At 41.1% G+C, this 21,225-nt stretch overlaps 1 protein-coding gene across 2 annotated transcripts in view; it reads right to left on the reverse strand.

Moving 5' to 3' along the window:
- LOC114646581 (arf-GAP with coiled-coil, ANK repeat and PH domain-containing protein 2-like) overlaps window positions 1–21,225 on the reverse strand; it is a 201,266-nt gene that overhangs the window by 24,886 nt on the left and 155,155 nt on the right. Inside the window, exons 10-18 of one of the 2 annotated variants that reach the window (XM_051923649.1) lie at window positions 19,788–19,900; window positions 8,433–8,484; window positions 7,917–8,017; window positions 6,829–6,934; window positions 6,022–6,230; window positions 4,774–4,843; window positions 1,250–1,344; window positions 815–1,008; window positions 222–326 (exon numbers count right to left, since the gene is read on the reverse strand). In XM_051923649.1, the coding sequence (XP_051779609.1) occupies window positions 222–326; window positions 815–1,008; window positions 1,250–1,344; window positions 4,774–4,843; window positions 6,022–6,230; window positions 6,829–6,934; window positions 7,917–8,017; window positions 8,433–8,484; window positions 19,788–19,900 (1,045 nt within the window). The remainder of the gene's footprint in view (window positions 1–221; window positions 327–814; window positions 1,009–1,249; window positions 1,345–4,773; window positions 4,844–6,021; window positions 6,231–6,828; window positions 6,935–7,916; window positions 8,018–8,432; window positions 8,485–19,787; window positions 19,901–21,225) is intronic. The other variant, XM_028794841.2, reaches the window with a different exon arrangement.

Genomic DNA, 21,225 nt, shown 5'->3' on the forward strand with positions numbered 1-21,225 from the left:
TAACATCATCATGAGTAGGAGAAGTGTGTTTTTTCATTCATCAAATAAAAACGGGGGGGGGGTAAAAAAAAAATCTAAATATTTTACACATACACTATTGGCACAGACATGAAATGAAATAAGCAGTAACCAAAGACAAAGCCTGGACAGAATGAAGGGTGGCAGAAGTGTCGGTCAGCCGCAAGCAGAATGTTTACTCCCAGAGCGAGTGCATTACTTACTACTGCGTAGCTTTGAAGAGGTGTCAAAGTAGGAGAAGAGCGAATCAAGCTCATCGGGACAGAAGAGAGACTCCCGGCGGGCCTCGTCACTGCAGACTGCAGCTGCTGACAGTGTGCAGGTTAGTTAAGAAGCAGAAAGCAGGCCAGAGGGGAAGGTGGGGGTAAGGAGAGGGGAATGTTTCAAAGGAGGAGGAACAGGATAAAAGGACGTTAGTTTTGACCTTAGAAATACATTTATTTTACCTCTTCTAAAAAAAAATAAAAAAAAAAGTTAACCTATGATCCTTTAACAAATTACATTTTTTCCCTACAAAACATGTCACAAGACTCTACTTCAGTTAAAACTGTGCTTCAGCAATTGTAGGACTGTTTGAATTGTGCTTTACTTGTCCTATTGTTGCCCTATTCTCAACAAGAAAATCTGGGGGGAAAAAAAGAGGGCACCTAAAGGATTTGGAACTTGTGTTTTATGTTGTACATTTGGGAAAGTAGCTTAAAATAAAATAAATTAGCCTTTACTCATCAGCATTTCCAGTTTTTAATTTCAGCCTTCCAACGTGACAATTCTTTCCACAGTAATGATTAGACCATACCTGAAATGTTAGAAGATGGCCTCTGCTTAGGTGTTGGTGGTGGTGGGCGTGGTGGAAGATATTCCAAGCTACCACTAAGTCTCTTCTCCTCATTTTTCAATGATATGATCTTCAGCCTTTGCTCTGCTGGGCTGGGCTTCCGGACGAACCTTCTTTCCACATACTTTGCTCTGATGTAAGCCTCGATGTCCTGCCTGAAAGCAAAGAAACTAATGTAGACAGACTTTCTTACTGAAAGTACAAGGCTACTGTACCAAGTCATTCTTCTAGTTGTTCCCAAACCTGCTTAAACTAATGCATGACCATGGGAGCTGAAGCCTATCCTAGCACTATATTGGGGTCAATTTGGAAAGCATATTGACCTTTGGGGATGAGGGAGGAAAACTGTATCCTTTACAATAATTCAGACAAAAGAAAGAAAGTGGAAGAGTATACCTGGGATCACCTGGCTGTGGCTTTTTAGCACCTATCTCTTCCAGTCGAGCTTCATATATCCTGTTTATAACATCATTTCCCAATTCACACATCAGCTGTCATAGGAAAAATAAAAAGAGACAATAAAAACACTAAAGAAAAGTTCCAGTACATTATGGTAGAACCCAAGTGTTCTGATGTGAAATTTTGCATACAGGTTGATAAATATTTTATATGTCTTTATTTGTAACTTTAACAAAGCAATGTAATATTAGTGTTACATTATTGATAATAACAGCAATGGTTTGATGCTTTAAGAACCCCTTCCCCCCTTTTACAAATGAGTCTCTTTGAATTTTACGACAGGGTTGGGAGAAGTGCCTAAAACAAGTTTGGTAAATATTTCTCTGCTAAAGTCTCTCAATCAACCCCCACAGGAAAGCCAGACTGCCTAACTGGCAAGCTTCATGGGGGTAGGTGTGAAGATGTTTTCTGGCTCATTGGTCTGAAGTATGGCTGTTTGGAATTGGCTTGTATCAAAAGCTTTTAAGTACTAAGACATCCTATTGGCTCTAGGGGTTAGACAGAAAACCTATAAATCTGCTTGCTTTACCCCCCCCCCCCCCCCCCCCCCCTTACCAAACTGATGAAAGACCATCTCAAACACCATGAACTGAAAAAGACAACACAATGAAGAGCACAGCTCAGCAGCCATATTGAGACAGGCAGGTGGCCTGTTCTGAAGAAAGCTGACCACAAATGATGACTTAACTAGAGACATTTTCAGTAACTAACAAGTCTGTGTGCACCTGAAACTACACATCACCATTTATCAGGTTGTATGATTGCCAATATTCTAATGTACTTTGCATATTGTTACTTATTTATGAATATTATCAATAATACATTATTTAAATTGTAACTTAACTCCTGCTTGTCTTTTACTACACCTAATTGCCTGAGGTTATAGATGTAGAACGGAAGGTGGGGAGAAGTTATACAGTGGTGTGAAACACTATTTGCCCCCTTCCTGATTTCTTATTCTTTTGCATGTTTGTCACACAAAATGTTTCTGATCATCAAACACATTTAACCATTAGTCAAATATAACACAAGTAAACACAAAATGCAGTTTTTAAATGATGGTTTTTATTATTTAGGGAGAAAAAAAATCCAAACCTACATGGCCCTGTGTGAAAAAGTAATTGCCCCCTTGTTAAAAAATAACCTAACTGTGGTGTATCACACCTGAGTTCAATTTCGGTAGCCACCCCCAGGCCTGATTACTGCCACACCTGTTTCAATCAAGAAATCACTTAAATAGGAGCTGCCTGACACAGAGAAGTAGACCAAAAGCACCTCAAAAGATAGACATCATGCCAAGATCCAAAGAAATTCAGGAACAAATGAGAACAGAAGTAATTGAGATCTATCAGTCTGGTAAAGGTTATAAAGCCATTTCTAAAGCTTTGGGACTCCAGCGAACCACAGTGAGAGCCATTATCCACAAATGGCAAAAACATGGAACAGTGGTGAACCTTCCCAGGAGTGGCCGGCCGACCAAAATTACCCCAAGAGCGCAGAGACGACTCATCCGAGAGGTCACAAAAGACCCCAGGACAACGTCTAAAGAACTGCAGGCCTCAATTGCCTCAATTAAGGTCAGTGTTCACGACTCCACCATAAGAAAGAGACTGGGCAAAAACGGCCTGCATGGCAGATTTCCAAGACGCAAACCACTGTTAAGCAAAAAGAACATTAGGGCTCGTCTCAATTTTGCTAAGAAACATCTCAATGATTGCCAAGACTTTTGGGAAAATACCTTGTGGACTGATGAGTCAAAAGTTGAACTTTTTTGAAGGCAAATGTCCCGTTACATCTGGCGTAAAAGGAACACAGCATTTCAGAAAAAGAACATCATACCAACAGTAAAATATGGTGGTGGTAGTGTGATGGTCTGGGGTTGTTTTGCTGCTTCAGGACCTGGAAGGCTTGCTGTGATAGATGGAACCATGAATTCTACTGTCTACCAAAAAATCCTGAAGGAGAATGTCCGGCCATCTGTTCGTCAACTCAAGCTGAAGCGATCTTGGGTGCTGCAACAGGACAATGACCCAAAACACACCAGCAAATCCACCTCTGAATGGCTGAAGAAAAACAAAATGAAGACTTTGGAGTGGCCTAGTCAAAGTCCTGACCTGAATCCAATTGAGATGCTATGGCATGACCTTAAAAAGGCGGTTCATGCTAGAAAACCCTCAAATAAAGCTGAATTACAACAATTTTGCAAAGATGAGTGGGCCAAAATTCCTCCAGAGCGCTGTAAAAGACTCATTGCAAGTTATCGCAAACGCTTGATTGCAGTTATTGCTGCTAAGGGTGGCCCAACCAGTTATTAGGTTCAGGGGGCAATTACTTTTTCACACAGGGCCATGTAAGTTTGGATTTTTTTTTCTCCCTAAATAATAAAAACCACCATTTACAAACTGCATTTTGTGTTTACTTGTGTTATATTTGACTAATGGTTAAATGTGTTTGATGATCAGAAACATTTTGTGTGACAAACATGCAAAAGAATAAGAAATCAGGAAGGGGGCAAATAGTTTTTCACACCACTGTATGCTATAATAATAATACCTTATAAACAGTGGTAAGTCTGTGAGATTTGAGGCATTCTGCAAAGGCTACAAATTAATAATACAAAAGGGGAAAGTACAGCAATATAATACTATACCAAAACAAAACACCAAGTCTTAATTTCTATCATTCCCTTGCATCTCCAAAATTTCATGCTTCTACAAACTTTGAATCAAAGTGGCAACCTCCTACACCCTGTCCTATCTCAATATCCTGTCTGTCTCAGTTGACCAGTTTCTTTATCTGTCTTTTTTCTGTCCATGACACTTTTGTTGATCCTGGTCCAACAGCTCCTTCAGTTTCTCACAGCTTATTGACAGCCACTTATTTTCCTCATTGGGAAATACTTTAGTGGAGGCATCCTTGTTTTCATGTCTTAATTACCCTCTATGAATGTTTTTTTAACACTGATCTGTATTGTTTTCCTCACCTATTTCATGTTATAAGATCTACTAACATTCTCCAGTTGTGTGCTATTTGCAAGCATCTTGGTACAACTGAGATGTACTGTTCTGGGTCAAAATGTTGTGGGTTCAGAGGCTATCGTTCCAGAATGAAAAAGTAAGGGTGTAGGTTCTATAAAGAAAAATTGTCTTGCATCTATGTTAAGACAAGAGACATCCTGCATTCAGGAGCATAAGTATATGTAATATCAAAAGTGAATTGGCATATTTCCGCCAATACCTTCACAATGACTTCTCCTCATGTTCAAGAAAGCTGTATTACTGTACTTTCTTTTGATGCAGTTCTATGCTGCATATTGATGCACTTGATTTTATCCTCTGCACTGATCTGCCATGATCCCTTAACTATGCCCACTTACTCTGAATGCTTTATTCTGGTTATGATTCAATGCATACATAACATTTTGCAGGCAGATTAATAAAATATATATATATTTTTTTTACCCTTAGTAATTCAGGTTCCCAGGAGTCTAAAGTAAGAGACCGCACTTTTGAAAAATGCACTCCTAAGCTCCTGGAAGAGAAAGAGATAAGAGAGACAGAAATGTAGAATCATCAGTGCCTCATAATCAGCTGAAATGAGCAAAAGAAAGTAATAATTCTAAAATTATCTAAAAGCAGGTCTATTTTTACAGTTCTATGTTAGGCAACCCTGCATCATATCAGTTGTTTACTAAAATGTGTGATACATATTGTGGGAGATGGCCGGCTGTTCATCCCGGCCAGTACCCCCAGGCCGCTAGATGGAGCCCTCCCTGTAGCATGGGAGTGCCCCGAAGACCAGCAGGGAATCATGGACAATGGAGTTTTTATTCCCAACCCAGCTGGACACCGTGGAGCCCACCAGAGGACGCTGCAGGAAGGCTCAAGGACTTATACGTGCCCTATAACCCAGAAGTACATCATGATCACATGACCAGAAGAAACGACGTGCTTCCGGGATGAAGAAAAGGACTTTTAATCTGACCCGGAGGTGATAGCGAATCATGGATGGCAGAGTTGGAATCACTTCCGGGTCAGGGGATATAAAAGGACTGTGGGAAAGCCCAGACACTGAGCTGAGCTGGGAGGAAGGGTGGCAACGCGTCTGGGAGAAGAGGATTGTGATTATTGATTATATGAGTAGTGTGGAGAGGAGGGTGCTTTGTGCACTTTGTTATTATAAAAATAAAAAGTCTTGGACTTTTACCTGGTGTTTGGCGTGGTACCTGAGGGTTCAAGGGAGCACTAGCGCCTCCTACTGTTACAATATATATGTGTTATATACATTCATACTTATGAGATGCAAATTGAGTGGTGTTAAATCAATCTGATTGTACAGTCAGGTACTTAGTTCATGGTTTTAAACGAAAGGTAATGTACCTGTTCTATGAGACAACTGGCAGAAATGACACTGAGATCCCAATGAGATTCATTTTCCATATGACATATTCTGTCTCCTCAAGCCTTCATACAATGCCTGTCTGTTGGACCTCCTTTGGTCTAACAAAGATATGAACTAAAGAAAGATTTTCCAATTTTTTTTGTTTTAATATATTAGGGGGTCTGAACTACCAATTACTCTACAAGTTATGCCAAATGTTTACTTGTGGTGGTGCACTCTACATAAGGAAGTGTTTCTACTACAATCAGCTAGAAAATGGTAAAGGTATTTTCTATTTGAAACCTTAGACAATATAACAAATGTCTTACCTGTGTATCCCAGAGCATTCAATGCACAGTGTGATGCCCAGATTGATGCTAGCCCAGCGGGGATCAGCCATGCCACAGTCACAACACATGCCATTCCCAGCAATGCTCTGAATGCGCTGTAGTATGTTTTCTCCTTTAACAACTCTCTCCTTGGGATCGCTGCCAGAATCTAGGCTGCCTGTAGATGTGGAGGATTTCCTGTCTAGCTTCTGAACACCAAAATAAGAGATGAAAGTGAAAACAAGTTGCATTTGCCTATCTCATTCTGCTTCTTGGACCGAACTATGCCAGCTGAGGTGTAGCAAAATATATATGTATGGTTTAGCCTGTCAGCTGAATTCAGATCATCTAAACGTTTTTTTTCATACGTCTCCTTTTATAAAGTGAGTATTGCCACAATGGCACAGATTGTATGATTCAAATACCTCAGAAACATACAGCACCGTTTAAACAAAAAAAAAAAAAACCCCTGAAATACATTGTAACTTTTATTCTTACTATGCTGTCCCCAAACCCAAGACCGTATCTGCTTTCTGTTCACCAAGTACATTTTTAGCTAATGTTTAAGAGTTCAAATGTAGGTGTCTTCTGTCAGGGGTAAAGTGATAGGAGATGCATGATAAATAAGTGCTCTGAAATACAAGAAATTTTATTTTCCACAGATTTCAGTTTTAAGAAATAGAAAACTGTTTTGTTTAAACAAAATGCAAAATTGGTAATATTCATCAAACTGAGCTAGGTACTGAAAGTGTAGATTATGAACTTATAAAGCAGCATAAAGTGATGCCTGGAATTTTGGAGAGATACCTCAGAATCCTCTCCTTTCTCTCGAAAAGCAGTCACAATGCTAGTCTGGACAGCCTTTATCCAGGCCTGCCTCAGCTTTTCTGTATCAGCCTGCATCATGCAGCTCCTGGGGGGGAACAAAACAAAACAAAGACCTAGATTTCCACATTAACCACACAGTTTGTTTCAAGATTCCCATGTCCCTTTGTGTACAGAAGGGCTTCTCGTTTTCCATCATTAATTTACCATCAATATTTAACTGAAAGAATTCTCTTAGATCAAATTTTATCAGTACCTTTCAAATTGTGAAGACCCGAGTTAGGCTCCCACATAATATTTTCTTTTCAAAATTAAAAGGCCTAATTCTCTTGACCTGTCACAGTGGAATGTGTCATTTAGTGTCAGGATGCACCTAGTAGTTTTTCACAATGTACATTCTACTGATACCATGTCTTTCTGGTGTGGTGGCCAAAAATGCACACAGTACACCAGATACAACAGTCTCTCTAGCTCATTACACTTTCTGAGCAGAACATCCCTTGATACATATGTAACAGCTCATACAATACAACCTAATATGTTACTTGCCTTTTTAATTGCTTCTGCAAAATACAACATTGCCTAGAAAATGGTAATCTTGTGTCAATATAAACCCCTAAATCCTTTTCACACGTTACTTCCTGCAGATTATCATTGCCCATTTTGAATTTATACTTGTTTTTTGCCTACATGTAGCACTTTTCTACATTACGATGCATTTTTCAGGTGTTAATTCAATTTTAGCAATTGTCCAGGTCCTCAGAACGTTTTTTGCTGATTCTTCTATGTTTTGTTTACCCTCTAATTTTACTGTTGTCTTCAAATTTCATAATTTACTAATTGATAACTGGTAACATTAGAATTACCACCCTTTTGCTAAATCCTTCTTAAGTTTAAAATGTTCATCAAGAAATAGAACACATATACAAGAACAGTGCACGAAACAAACAATAGCTGAATTCAGTGGGGCATCAACTAAAAACACAATAAAACAAAATTCCCCAAGTTGCTTTGCAATGTCATTTCTAGGCAACTCAAAGATGGTGTACATGAGGTAGAATGCAACCTACTTTGTTGGAGATACAACTTCAAAGCAGAAGCGGCGTTCAATATCTTCACAATGTTTCACTGTGCAGAGACGCAGATCTTCCACTACCACTGTTGGATTATCCTGTAAAGATGGAAAAATGAGAAACGTAGTCATTGATCCATATTATATGAACACCAGGGAACCTGCTATCCTAAATGGAGCTACCAGCTAGAAAAAGCGCACCCATATAACCTGCACTGCAGTACTGTTGTGAAACACAGACATTGTACAATGTTAACAATAATAATGAAACTCATCTTTTATTATAGGTCTAGTTCCTGTTTCATTCTGGCACATTAGCAGTTTAGCTGTATATTTTAATTTCTGAGGAACATCAAACTAAGTATTTTACAAACAGCAATGGTTTAGAACATGGTCAGTCTCAAAAATACATACATGACATACATGCCAGTGTTTTTGTTTAACATTGTGGCAGCTGCCATAAACAGCTTTGCACAGTGAATGGAAATGTCATAGAAAATAAAAAATGACCTACCTTGAATTTCTTTTGGTATACTAACTGGTTGTTCTGAATGGAGAACCAGCGCCTAGAAGTAAAAAATAGATAAATCATTTACAAGTAGGGGCTCCCTCAATCACTGTACAAGTAACAAAAGTTCACAGCCATTACAAACTGTGAGAAAATATACAGTGATCCCTCGCTATATCGCGCTTCGCCTTTCGCGGCTTCACTCCATCGCGGATTTTATATGTAAGCATATTTAAATATATATCGCTGATTTTTCGCTGCTTCGCGGGTTTCTGCGGACAATGGGTCTTTTAATTTCTGGTACATGCTTCCTCAGTTGGTTTGCCCAGTTGATTTCATACAAGGGACGCTATTGGCAGATGGCTGAGAAGCTACCCAACTTACTTTCTCTCTCTCTCTCTCTCTCTCTTGCGCTGACGTAGGGGGGTGTGAGCAGGGGGGCTGTGTGCAGCTGCTTCCTGAAGGACAGGCTGCACGGAGCTTCGCATACTTAAAAGCTCAAAGGGCACGTATTGATTTTTTATCTCTCTCTCTCTCTCTCTCTGCTCCTGACAGAGGGGGTGTGAGCTGCCGCCTTCAACAGCTTTGTACCGGCGGTGCTTCGCATACTTAAAAGCCAAAAAGCCGTATTGATTTTTTTTTTGACTGCTTGCTTTGCACTCCTTTGAAAAGGAAGATATGTTTGCATTCTTTTAATTGTGAGACAGAACTGTCATCTCTGTCTTGTCATGGAGCACAGTTTAAACTTTTGAAAAAGAGACAAATGTTTGTTTGCAGTGTTTGAATAACGTTCCTGTCTCTCTACAACCTCCTGTGTTTCTGCGCAAATCTGTGACCCAAGCATGACAATATAAAAATAACCATATAAACATATGGTTTCTACTTCGCGGATTTTCCTATTTCGCGGGTGGCTCTGGAACGCAACCCCCGCGATGGAGGAGGGATTACTGTATATATATATATGTATCAGATTATGCAGAATACACATACATAAACACATAAATGGGCCACAGTAAAAGCAATGCTACAATTAGTAGTATGGAAATGATATATGTCTTATACCCAGATCTATAAATCAAAATATGCTTATCAGAATGAACATGTCAGAATTTCCACTGTCTGGGGTGGATGAAGAAGCAATTTTTATTGATATAATAAAGGTCAAACTGTCAATCTTTAAATATCTAAGCATAATGAAAATTGACAGTAAAGTCGATTCAAATCTTACATAGTATATAAATTGTGAAGGATGGTGGCCAGTGCCATCATCTAACTGGGATGCCTCCGTAATGGAAGGACATGGGTGAGATTACTTATGAAGAGCACTGTGTCCCCCAAACTGCTATTTGGCAGTCCCCCTGGGGTGTAACGGCCCATCTGAGTCCCACAGGGCTATATGGGACTTGGTACTGGTCGGCCTAGCCCTGCTGGGTTCCAGTGATGCCGCCAGGGAGAGCTGCAGAGCCCTACTTTGGACTTCCGTCACACATGGGAGTAATTCCAGACCTTCCTAACCAGCCACCTGGAGTGCGGCTTAAAAGAAGCCAGCGACCTCACAGAAGAGAGCCTGAATCAGGAGGAGGTGGATAAAGTTCTGCTATGGATTCCTTTCCCTAAATAAAGGGGCCTTTGTTGGACAAAACTGGTGTCTCTGCCTGTTTGTGTTGGGTCGGGGTGGCAGGTGCGTCCCAGGTTACCACATTACATAGATATATAAAGAATTTATATAATATTCACATGTACCCCTTATTACATAATATATATTTCTTAAATTGCATAAGTATAGCTAATCGTTATGTCAGCCTTGTAAAGTCCGCTATGCTTTTCTTTCCTAAAATTATATGGCATGTTTTTCTGTTTAAAACTTGTTTAAATAAACCATGTGCATAAAGGAAAATAATTAGATGATGCCACCCTAGTTTCCTTGAAGCCTTGGAAATATGGCAATTAAAATATTATATATATATATATATATATATATATATATATATATACATACATACACACACACACACACACACTGTATATACACACACACATACGTGTGCTTTGTGCGGACATGTGCTTTGCAAACACTAGAGGCTGTTGAGAGTTTCTGATGTGTTCTGTGGTGTGAGATTTAAATAAAAAAATACAGTACATTTTGCTCTTAAAAACTTGGGGTTTGGTCGCTGCTAAGGAACCATGTGGGAATTTTTAAAGCTTTGTTCCCTTTAGAAGGTTCTTTTTTGCTTTTTTTTTTTCGCCCGCACAAGAGCAAAAGTAGCTGGGTGTTTGGTAGTGCGCTTAGAAAAGTTACTTGTACTGTTCTTGTTCTTGTTATCTGTATTTGAATTAGCATCGAGGTGGCAGGGTAGAAAGAAGCAGTAACTGATATCGGCATTTATAAGCAAATAACCGCTTTGTTGTAACAGTGATTCCTTAGTTTAAAGGGAAAAAAAAAAAAAAGAAGCCATGGCTGACTTCAAAGCAGTAAAGGGGAAGGCTCAGCGACGCGCAGGTAAGCAGCCATCGTTAAGACACTGATCAGGCACAAGGGGCTGTAGGAGCAGATAAGGTAGTAAAGTTTTAGGTGTGCTCCAGAGAGCAAGAGTCTCGCACGGTGTGTTGCCTTCCATGTGCACAGGTGGGAGACCTCGCTGAAGGGTGGATAGGCTATTGGCCAGAGCGGGGGTGGATCCAGTTGTCCATGTCCATGTTGAAACAAATGACATACATAAGGGTAGTCTGTCAGTTCTGTGATCCAAATTCAAAGAGTTAGGCGCCAAGCTGAGGAGCAGAACTGACAACATTGTCTTATCTGAAGTTCTGCCTGTGCCACGTGCCAGTCCAGGTAAGATTGAGGAGATTAGAAGGCTTAACGCGTGGCTCAAATCTTGGTGCAGGGTAAAAGGGTATAGGTTTATGGGGCATTCAGACTACATTTTGGAAAAGATGGGACCTGTTCCACCGTGACGGGTTACAGCTGAACCGGAGGGGCAGCAAAGTATTCGAGAGGCACATGAGTAGGCTAGTCGAGGATTGTTTAAACTAGGGAATTGGGGGGCAGGGAGTTTAGGACAGGACAGGTTTAGATCTATACATGGAGGAACAAATAACGGTACAGAAATAAAAATGTGCAGTAATGTAAATTCTAAGCAAACATTTAAATGTAGAAGGAGTAACACATTAAAAATACCTTGCCTTAATGCTATAAGTATCAAAAATAAGGTAAGTGAGTTGGAGCTGTTTGTAGCAGAGCATAATTATGATATTATAGCAATAATGGAAACCTGGCTAAACAACAAAGATGGGATGAGTGTAACATAGAGGGATACACATTTTTTAGGAAGCATAGACACAACAGAAAAGAAGGTGGGGTTGCTGTTTATGCCAAACAGAATTTAAATGTAATTCCTCTTCAGTTGGATGATGATCCCCATTTTAGTGAGGACATGTGGCTTTACGGAAATAGGTCTTATTTTAGGAGTGTGTTTTAGACACACATCTTTTTAGTGATATCAAAAAGGCAAATTTACAGGGAGATATTATAGTCATGGGGGACTTTAATTGTCCAAATATTAACTGGGATAACCTTGCACATGAAGAAGCACAAGAGCAAGAGTTTTTAGAAGTAATCAGTGACTGTTTTTTAACACAGCATGTTAAAGCACCAACAAGGGGTGAAGCCTGTCTGGATTTAGTATTTTGTAATAATCAGGACAGAATTGAGGGTGTAGAGGTGATTGAACCACTAGGATCAAGTGACCATAATATAATACAATTCTCAGTATTTTGTAAGAGTGCAGATGCAAAGACTAAAACTGTTAAGTTGAACTTTGGTAGGGCAAATTTTGACCAGATGTGACAAAGTCTAAGTAGGATAGACTGGGATAAGCTTTTAAGTGTGGGAACAGTCGAGGAGCAGTGGAACAGGTTTAAAAATGTTTTACTTGCAATGCAGCACAGGCACATAGCTAAACGTGAAATTAATAGGAAATTTTAAAAAACTCCATATTAGATTAATAAAGAAGTTGCAAAAGAAAAAAACTGCTTTATAAGGCATATAAGACTAATGACTGCAAAGTGAATCGTAGAGCGTATGAGAACATGAGAGCAACCATTAAGAAGGATATCAGGGAGGCTTAAAGAGAGTTGGAGAGGAATATAGCAGATAAGGCGAAAGAAGACCCTAAGAGATCCTTTCAGTATTTTAGTAGTAAAAGAACAGTCAAGGAGGAGGTCAAGTGCATCAGAAATAGTAAAGGGGAATTAAAAGATACGGACAATGAAACAGCGGAAGCCCTAAACTTACATTTTTCTGAGGTGTTCACAAGTGAGCAAGTGGATAATCTCCCAGAGGTAAACGGGACTACTAAGGAGGTACTGAAGGAGAAGAAGAGGGGGGAGACATGTCCGGAGGCAGGAGGAGAGGAGGAAAGTAAAGAGAGTGGAACGGAGGGTAGGAACATTGATTGTTGGCAGTATGACTGGTAAGGAGAGAGAGTTAGCAGATATGATGGAGAGAAGGAAGGTTGACGTATTGTACATGAAAGGGACTAAATGGAAGGGGAGTAAGGCCAGGTGGATCGGAGCTGGATTCAAATTGTTCTGTTATGGTGTGGATAGGAGGAGATATTGGGTTGGAGTTATTCTGAAGGAACAGTATGTCAAGAGTGTTTTGGAGGTGAAAAGAGTGTCAGGCAGAGTAATGATTATGAAGCTGGAAACTGGAGGTGTGATGATGAATGTTGTTAGTGATATGCCCAGCAAGTTGGGTGTGCAATGGGTGAGAAAGATGATTTTTGGAGTGAGTTGGATGAAGTGATGAACAGTGTACCCAAGGGACAGAAAGTGGTGATTGAAGCAGATTTCAATGGGCATGTTGGTGAAGGGAACATGTGACGATGTGGGTTCAGCTCCATGCTCCCATCAGCTGTTAGGGAGTCCTTGAACCCAGCACGGTCAGTGATGTCACCGATGAGGTAGACAGTGGGGCCAGAAGAGGTGACAGAGCAGCAAGTGGGATTGGTGCCAGACTTTGTAAAGGACCCACGTACCCGAGCCGGAGGAGGACATTTTTAAAGGACAGAGCTTTTTATGGACATTTATTTATTGCTGGTTTTTATTTGTCTTTTAAAGGGTTCTTATTCTTTTAATGTCCTGTTTTTATGAAGGGGGGCTTGGGTTGATTTTATGGTGGGATTGTTTTAGTGCTTTTATTGGTTTTAGTGCAGTGTAGAGTGGCCGAGCTGTGGACCTGGTTTTCAGTTGCATTGGGTTGGTAGTGGCGTGGAGCCTTCCCATGCAACTGGAGTCTTATGGAGGGTGGAATGTGGTGTTATGGGTCCACAGCTCTCCCAGCAAAGGCCAGTTCGTTTTTAAATGAATCATCACCGCACTCGCAGCTTAGCAAGGGGGCGTGGTGGCTGTAGCATCTCAGGGCGATCTGTGGTGTGGGCGTTTCTCACCTAAGTGCACAGGTGAGGGACTGCCCACATCCGTGATTGTTCCTGGGGCTAATGTGCTGCAGCTGCCATGTCCTCTCTGAATATATAGAGAAGCCTGAGATGGTTAGGAAAAGGAAAAAGAAAAGGAAGTAAAAGAGAACGAGGTGAAAGAAAAAAAAAGGAAAAGAAAAGAAAGGAAAGAGAACGCCAATGTGAGCGAACGGGCGAGCAAGAGCAGGTTCGCATGGGAGAAAGCAGACAGCTGGGAAGAGAGCCCACAAGGGGAGTGTTTGGCCAACACTCAGTGGGGCTGAAGGAAGTGGTCGCTCCAGCTGAGCGACTAAGTAGCTGGAGTGACCAGTGGAAGAATCGACTTGGCCATTGATAGGAGCGGGAGTTGAGGAGGCTTTGGACTGGTTTAGCCTCAGTGTGAGCACCTTGGCCGCTGGGGAATGGACCAAAGTCTCGGTCCAGTTGGGAGCCAGACGAAGCCAAGGATCGGAGGGCTACCAGACCTGATTGAAGGGCAGCTGTTCCTGCAGGTAGGCGACTCTCCTGTAGAGCAGCCCAGATGGGTGTAGCAGGGCAGCCGCCATGGTAACAGAAGACACCGGGCTTTTGGTTTTAACATATTGCTTCCTGTGACATTTTACCTCGTGGTTTTTAGAAGAGTTTGTCTATTGATTTTAACCTCCACGTTTCATTTTATGGATTATTTATTTAATAAAGACTTTTGAAAAGCACTGCATTTACTTTGAACATTGTTGCACTGTTTTCGTTGTCTTTTAATAAAAGCACTTTGCACTTCTGAGCCATCCCCTTGCTCAAATGTAATTGCCTCAGTTGTCTAGCTCATCGGTGACATTACCGACTGTGTTGGGTTCAAGGGCTCCCTAACAGCTGATGGGAGCACGGAGCTGAACCCGCATCATCACAGAACAGTGGAGACGAGGAGGTGATGGGTAGGTATGGTGTCAAGGAGAGGAATGAAGAAGGCCAGAGGATAGTGGATTTTACCAAAAGGATGGACATGGCTGTAGTGAATATGTATTTTAAGAAGAGGGAGGAACACAGGGTTACGTACAGGAGTTGAGGAAGATGCACACAGGTAGATTACATCCTATGCAGAAGAGTTGATCTGAAGGAGATTGAAGACTGCAAAGTGGTGGCAGGGGAAAGTGTAGTTAAGCAGCATAGTATGGTGGTCTGTAGGATGATGTTGGAGATCAAGAAGAGGAAGAGAGTGAGGGTAGAGCCAAGGATCAAATGATGGAAGTTGAAAAAGGAAGACTGCAAGGCTGAGTTTAGGGAGGAGGTGAGACAGGCACTGGGTGGCAGTGAAGAGTTACCAGACATTTGGGAAACTACAGCAGATGTAGTAAGGGTGACAGCAAGAAGGATGCTTGGCGTGACATCTGGAAAAAGGAAGGAGGAAAAGGAAACCTGGTGGTGGAATGAGGAAATACAGGAGAGTATACAGAGGAAGAGGATGGCAAAGAAGAAGTGGGATAGTCAGAGAGATGCAGAAAGTAGATAAGAATACAAGGAGATAAGGCACAAAGTGAAGAGAGAGGTGGCGAAGGCTAAAGAAAATTCATATAAGTTGTATGAGAGGATGGACACTAAGGAGGGAGAAAAGGACCTGTACCGATTGGCTAGACAGATGGACTGAGCTGGGAAAGATGTGCAGCAGGTTAGGGTGATAAAGGATAAAGATGGAAACGTACTCACAAGCAAGGAGAGTGTCTAGAGCAGATGGAAAGAGTACTTTGAGAGGCTGATGAATGAAGAGAACAAGAAAGAGGTTGGATGATGTGGAGATAGTGAATCAGGAAGTGCAACGGATTAGCAAGGAGGAAGTAAGGACAGCTATGAAGAGGATGAAAAATGGAAAGGCCATTGGTCCAGATGACATACCTATGGAAGCATGGAGGTGTTTAGGAGAGATGGCAGTGGAGTTTTTAACCAGATTGTTTAATGGAATCATGGAAGGTGAGAGGATGCCTGAGGAGTGGAGAAGAAGTGTACTGGTACTGATATTTAAGAATAAGGGGGATGTGCAGGACTGCAGTAACTACAGGGAAATAAAATTGATGAGCCACAGCATGAAGTTATGAGAAAGAGTAGTGGAAGCTAGGTTAAGAAGTGAGGTGATGATTAGTGAGCAGCAGTATGGTTTCATGCCAAGAAAGAGCACCAGAGATGCAATGTTTGCTCTGAGGATGTTGGTGGAGAACTTTAGAGAAGGCCAGAAGGAGTTGCATTGCGTCTTTGTGGACCTGGAGAAACCATATGACAGGGTGCCTCAAGAGGAGTTGTGGTATTGTATGAGGAAGTCGGGAGTAACAGAGAAGTACGTAAGAGTTGTACAGGATATGTATGAGGGAAGTGCGACAGTGGTGAGGTCTGAGTGGCGGATATATTCAAGTTGGAGGTGGGATTACATCAGGGATCGGCTTTGAGCCCTTTCTTATTTGCAATGGTGATGGACAGGTTGACAGACGAGATTAGACAGGAGTCCCCGTGGACTATAATGTTTGCTGATGACATTGTGATCTGTAGCGATAGTAGGGAGCAGGTCGAAGAGACCCTGGAGAGGTGGAGATATGCTCAAAAGAGGAGAGGAATGAAGGTCAGTAGGAACAGGACAGAATACATGTGTGTAAATGAGAGGGAGGTCAGTGGAATGGTGAGGATGCAATTGTGGTGTTGCGGTTCCACAGCTCCCATTAAAGGCCAATTTTAATAAATAATCGCTGCAGTCGCGGCTTAGCTAGGGGGCGTGGTGGTGTGTGGCCAACGCAGTTCCTGAGGAGTTCGTGGTGTGGGCGTTTCTCACCTAAGTGCACAGGTGAGAAACGGTCCACATCCGTAATTGTTCCCAGGAGCTACTGATTGCCTTGACTATCACATTCCCCTTCATATGTAGAAGCTTGAGCCAGCTTGGGAAGAAAAAAAGAAAGGAGAGAAATAATCGGAGGTTGGAGAGCAGGAAGCAGTGTGGCAAGAGAGCTGGTAGGAGCGAGCAAGCGAGAGAGAGAGAGCAAGTGCAGGCTCGCAGGTAGGCAGCTGGAAGGTGAGCCCCAAGAAGGGTGTTTGGCCAACACTCGGTGGCGGAAGGAAGCGGTCGCTCCAGCTGAGCGAGCAAGAAGCTGGAGTGACCAGTTGAAGGACGACAGGCCACGTAAGGCCGTGAAGGCAGTGAGAGTCTTGGTGGGTGAAGTCCTTGATGTGAGCATCCTGGTCGTCAAGGAAACCAAGTCTCGGTCTGGGATGAGTACGCGACCAAAACCAGGGATCGGGAGGCCTCCAGACCAGTTGAGCGGAGAAAAGGTCAGCTGCTGAGAGGGCGACTCTCCTGTTGCGGGGCCCAAACAGGAGAAGCAGGAGAGACGCCAGGGTAAAAGAAGCACCGGGCTCTGAATTGTTTTTAAAGTACTGCTTCCAGCATTGTGTTTTAACCTCGATGTTTAAAGGATTGTGTTTTTTCTGTTTATTAATTTTTACCTCCATGTTTTGTTTAATGGATTATTTATTTAATGAAGTCTTTTTGGAAGCACTGCATTTATTTAATTTGAACACTGTTTTTGTTGTTGTTTTTAAATAAAAGCACTTGACACTTTTGCACCATCCCCTTGCTATGTTGTTGCCTCACTGCTTAGCTCATCGGTAGCATTACCGACGGTGTTGGGTTTTGGGCTCCCGGACAGCAGACGGGAGCATGCAGCAAACCCGCATCGTCACAGCAAGGAGTAGAGTTGGCAAAGGTGGATGAGTTTAAATGCTTGAGATCAACAGTACAGAGTAATGGGGATTGTGGAAGAGAGGTGAAAAAGAGTGCAGGCAGGGTGGAATGGGTGGAGAAGAGTGTCAGGAGTTTGTGACAGACGAGTATCAGCAAGAGTGAAAGGGAAGGTCTACAGGACGGTAGTGAGACCAGCTATGTTATATGGGTTGGAGATGGTGGCACTGACCAAAAAGCAAAAGACAGAGCTGGAGGAGGCAGAGTTAAAGATGCTAACGTTTGCACTGGGTGTGACGAGGATGAATTGGATTAGAAATGAGTACATTAGAGGGTCAGCTCAGGTTGGATGGTTGGGAGACAAAGTCAGAGAGGCAAGATTGCGTTGGTTTGGACATGTGCAGAGGAGAGATGCTGGGTATATTGGGAGAAGGATGCTAAGGATAGAGCTGCCAGGGAAGAGGAAAAGAGGAAGGCCTAAGAGAAGGTTTATGGATGTGGTGAGAGAGGACATGCAGGTGATGGGTGTAACAGAGCAAGATGTAGAGGACAGAAAGATATAGAAGAAGATGATCCGCTGTGGCAACCCCTAACAGGAGCAGCCGACAGAAAAAGAAGAACTGACTAGTGAAACACATAGTTATCCTCTCTTTAGCTTCTCCCTATCTTGGCACACAACAGCTCTTCATTTTCCCTGCCACTTTTGTGAGAAAACTGGCATGCAAAACAAAAGCACTGAAGAAATAAAGGTTTGTCCCCACCACAAATCACACAGCCTAAGGACTGGGCTTCAATTCATCTTTAATTAGATCTTGCCATGTTCACCCCAAGAATACAAGGAATAAAAACATCCTCATATTCATACTCACTCAAAATTAAGCCATTTAAACTCACCTCTTATTATAATTTTTACATTTTTCAGATGCAGGATGAGATACCCAGAGAAAAACTCACAAAAGGAACTCCACACAAGAACAAGTGACAGGAGCTATGAAAACGCTGTGCTAACTACTGTACCACCAAGCAACTTGTAAACAAAGATTTTTTTTGGTTCTATGTTTACTTCCAAAAAACACACTCAAGATTTTCTAATATAAATTACTTAAAGCTGGCACCAGCCTATACAACTCTGAGTTGAAGAACATGTCACACCTTAACAACTACAGTTTTTGGATCTCTGTGCCTCAGGTACATAAGATGACACATAATGAAATCACAGAGAATGGCAGATGACACTGCACTCTCATGACTTTACAGCACAGTTTGAATATTCGAAATTACTGCAAAAGTATGGTGAACTTGCTAATTAACATGCTGCCTAACAGCACCAGTGGCTGCATGAACATTTGCTATGTAAGGTTAACTCAGCTGCAATCAAAGCCTCGTTTTCTCCTTATCATATTCAGTAGGGATACAGGAAAGAAAAGAAATCGCACTGACAAGCCGATCTTCTGTTTGCACAGTTCAAAACAGCCATTTTCTCCTTTCCATGCAGCTGCATTATATGCACTGTGCTTCTGGCTGAGCACTTACTAGATTACACTTCACAGAGCAATGAGCTCATGAGTATGTCACATTACATGACTGTCAGTCACAAGTCACTGCTGGTTAAAAAATAAATAAATAAATAAATAAAGTCATGCAGTACGATGAAGGCACAATGGAAACGTCTTGTACACCCTTTCCAATCTCCAAAACCAAGTATTTAACTTCTTCATTTTTCCAAAGTGAAGTGATCCTGTCTTAGTGATTTTTCCATTTATTTCTTGTAATCATGAACATGTGCTCCAAAACCCCAAATCTTTAATAATACTAAAAAAAAATGTACATTTTTTTCAAGAATCTACATTGAAAATATTTGAGGATCACAACTACTGTATACTTCTGTAGTGGAGGTTCATACTGGTAACAAGTGGTGTGCATCAAAAACAGAAATAAACTCACCATAGCATCTGTCTCTAAGTTTTGAAAAGCTTAAATCACAACAAGTAAGCTGCTAAAGAATACAACTTAAATGGAGCACTAAATAAAAACTCCTTTATAATACTGATCATTGTGTAAAAGGGCTCCATTTTTGAGAATAAGTGATTCAGTACATTACTGGTATCTGTTTTTGCACTATAATGTACATTAACAATGTGTAACACTGATGACTGACCAATGGAAACAGAGATACACAGTGCTTCTCACCTGTTCCATGTTTTGAATGCATTGCTGGCTCTTTTAAAAAGGTATCCTTCCATGGCAATTCCATTTTCTGCATCCACATTGTATTCCAGCTTGGTATCATCCGTTGAGAAGTCCTTAAAAATATTAAAAAATAAATTTAACACATGACCTAGAAAGAAAAACAAAAATGGAAAATACAAACCATAATTATGCTAAAATTTCACAGGTATCTGTCACAATGGTAATGTTTTTGTCATTAGAGAAAATTCAAACATTGTGTAGAGCACCACAGTCTCCAAGAAGACAAGAAAAGGAAAACCTGAAAGAAAAGCCATCTGAAAGTCCTTAGTAGGACTATGCTGGACATTTAAGAATGCAGAATTGCTAAGACCAGACAATGCAATGTACAGTGGGTGACAGCAAGGTCTGCAACAGAGTATTCCATAGATAAGGTAACTAGGTTACCCAGGGTATCAAACTGCACAAACGTCATGCCAGGTTGCACCATCTTAGGAAATGGAGTCCAGCTAAAATTTTTGACTTTTGTTAACTGATCTGACTATCAAACCTCACACGTGGCAGTGTCTTCATTTTTATTTATGTGCTTCGTGGGCATTAAAGCTAAATATGAAGCTTAAGGAGAAGAGGTCAGGACTTGAAATCCTGTAATTTACACCAATTTACCCCTTCACTGAGTAAGTATGGGTAACTAACACATGGGTCCACACCTTCAGGGCCCGATTTGACAACTCTTGAAAGAGAACACCTCTCAACTTTACTGCTAATAAAATGCTTAATTTGTGAGTATACTTCACGGTCATTGTTATTAAACAATTCAAATGGCATATACAGGTAAAATTCCATTATAACGAATATCTTTACAACGAAATTTTCATTAGTATTTTTATGGTCCCAACAGCTTCCCCATATAACACGAGTCTATAGAAATCTCATTACGACGAAGTACATTCAGCAGATAATTTCATTATAACAAAGTGCACAAAAGACCTTGAAATGCCTGAATGAATCATCCACAGAGCAGTTAGTTTTGTGGCCGCAGCTCAGTTGTGCACAACGAAACAGAATCACTGTAATTTTTTTTCTTTCTTCGAACTTTCCTCGTACTGGTTTTTTTTTTTTTTGCCTTTTTTGTTTCCTGCAGTTTTCAGTGATACCTTTTACTTATTGCTCGTCAACATTTGAAAAATATCCATTAGAATTTAACTCACTGTCACCCACCTATAGAAACGGCAGACACGGAAAAACGATGACAGTTCATATTAGAAAAAAAAAACAACTTTAATTGTTTGCAGCTCTCGATTGCTGCAAAAAGAAAAAAGATGTTGAAGTGAATTCGGAATTTCGCCATCAACACTGTCAACTTTCTTGAAAGACAGAGCAACAAAAGTAGAAAAATCTCGGGTTGCAAATGTATGTGAACTGCTGCATTTGAAAACGT

The sequence above is a fragment of the Erpetoichthys calabaricus genome, chromosome 2 (genome assembly GCF_900747795.2).
Source record: "Erpetoichthys calabaricus chromosome 2, fErpCal1.3, whole genome shotgun sequence".
NCBI classification, from domain to species: domain Eukaryota; kingdom Metazoa; phylum Chordata; class Cladistia; order Polypteriformes; family Polypteridae; genus Erpetoichthys; species Erpetoichthys calabaricus.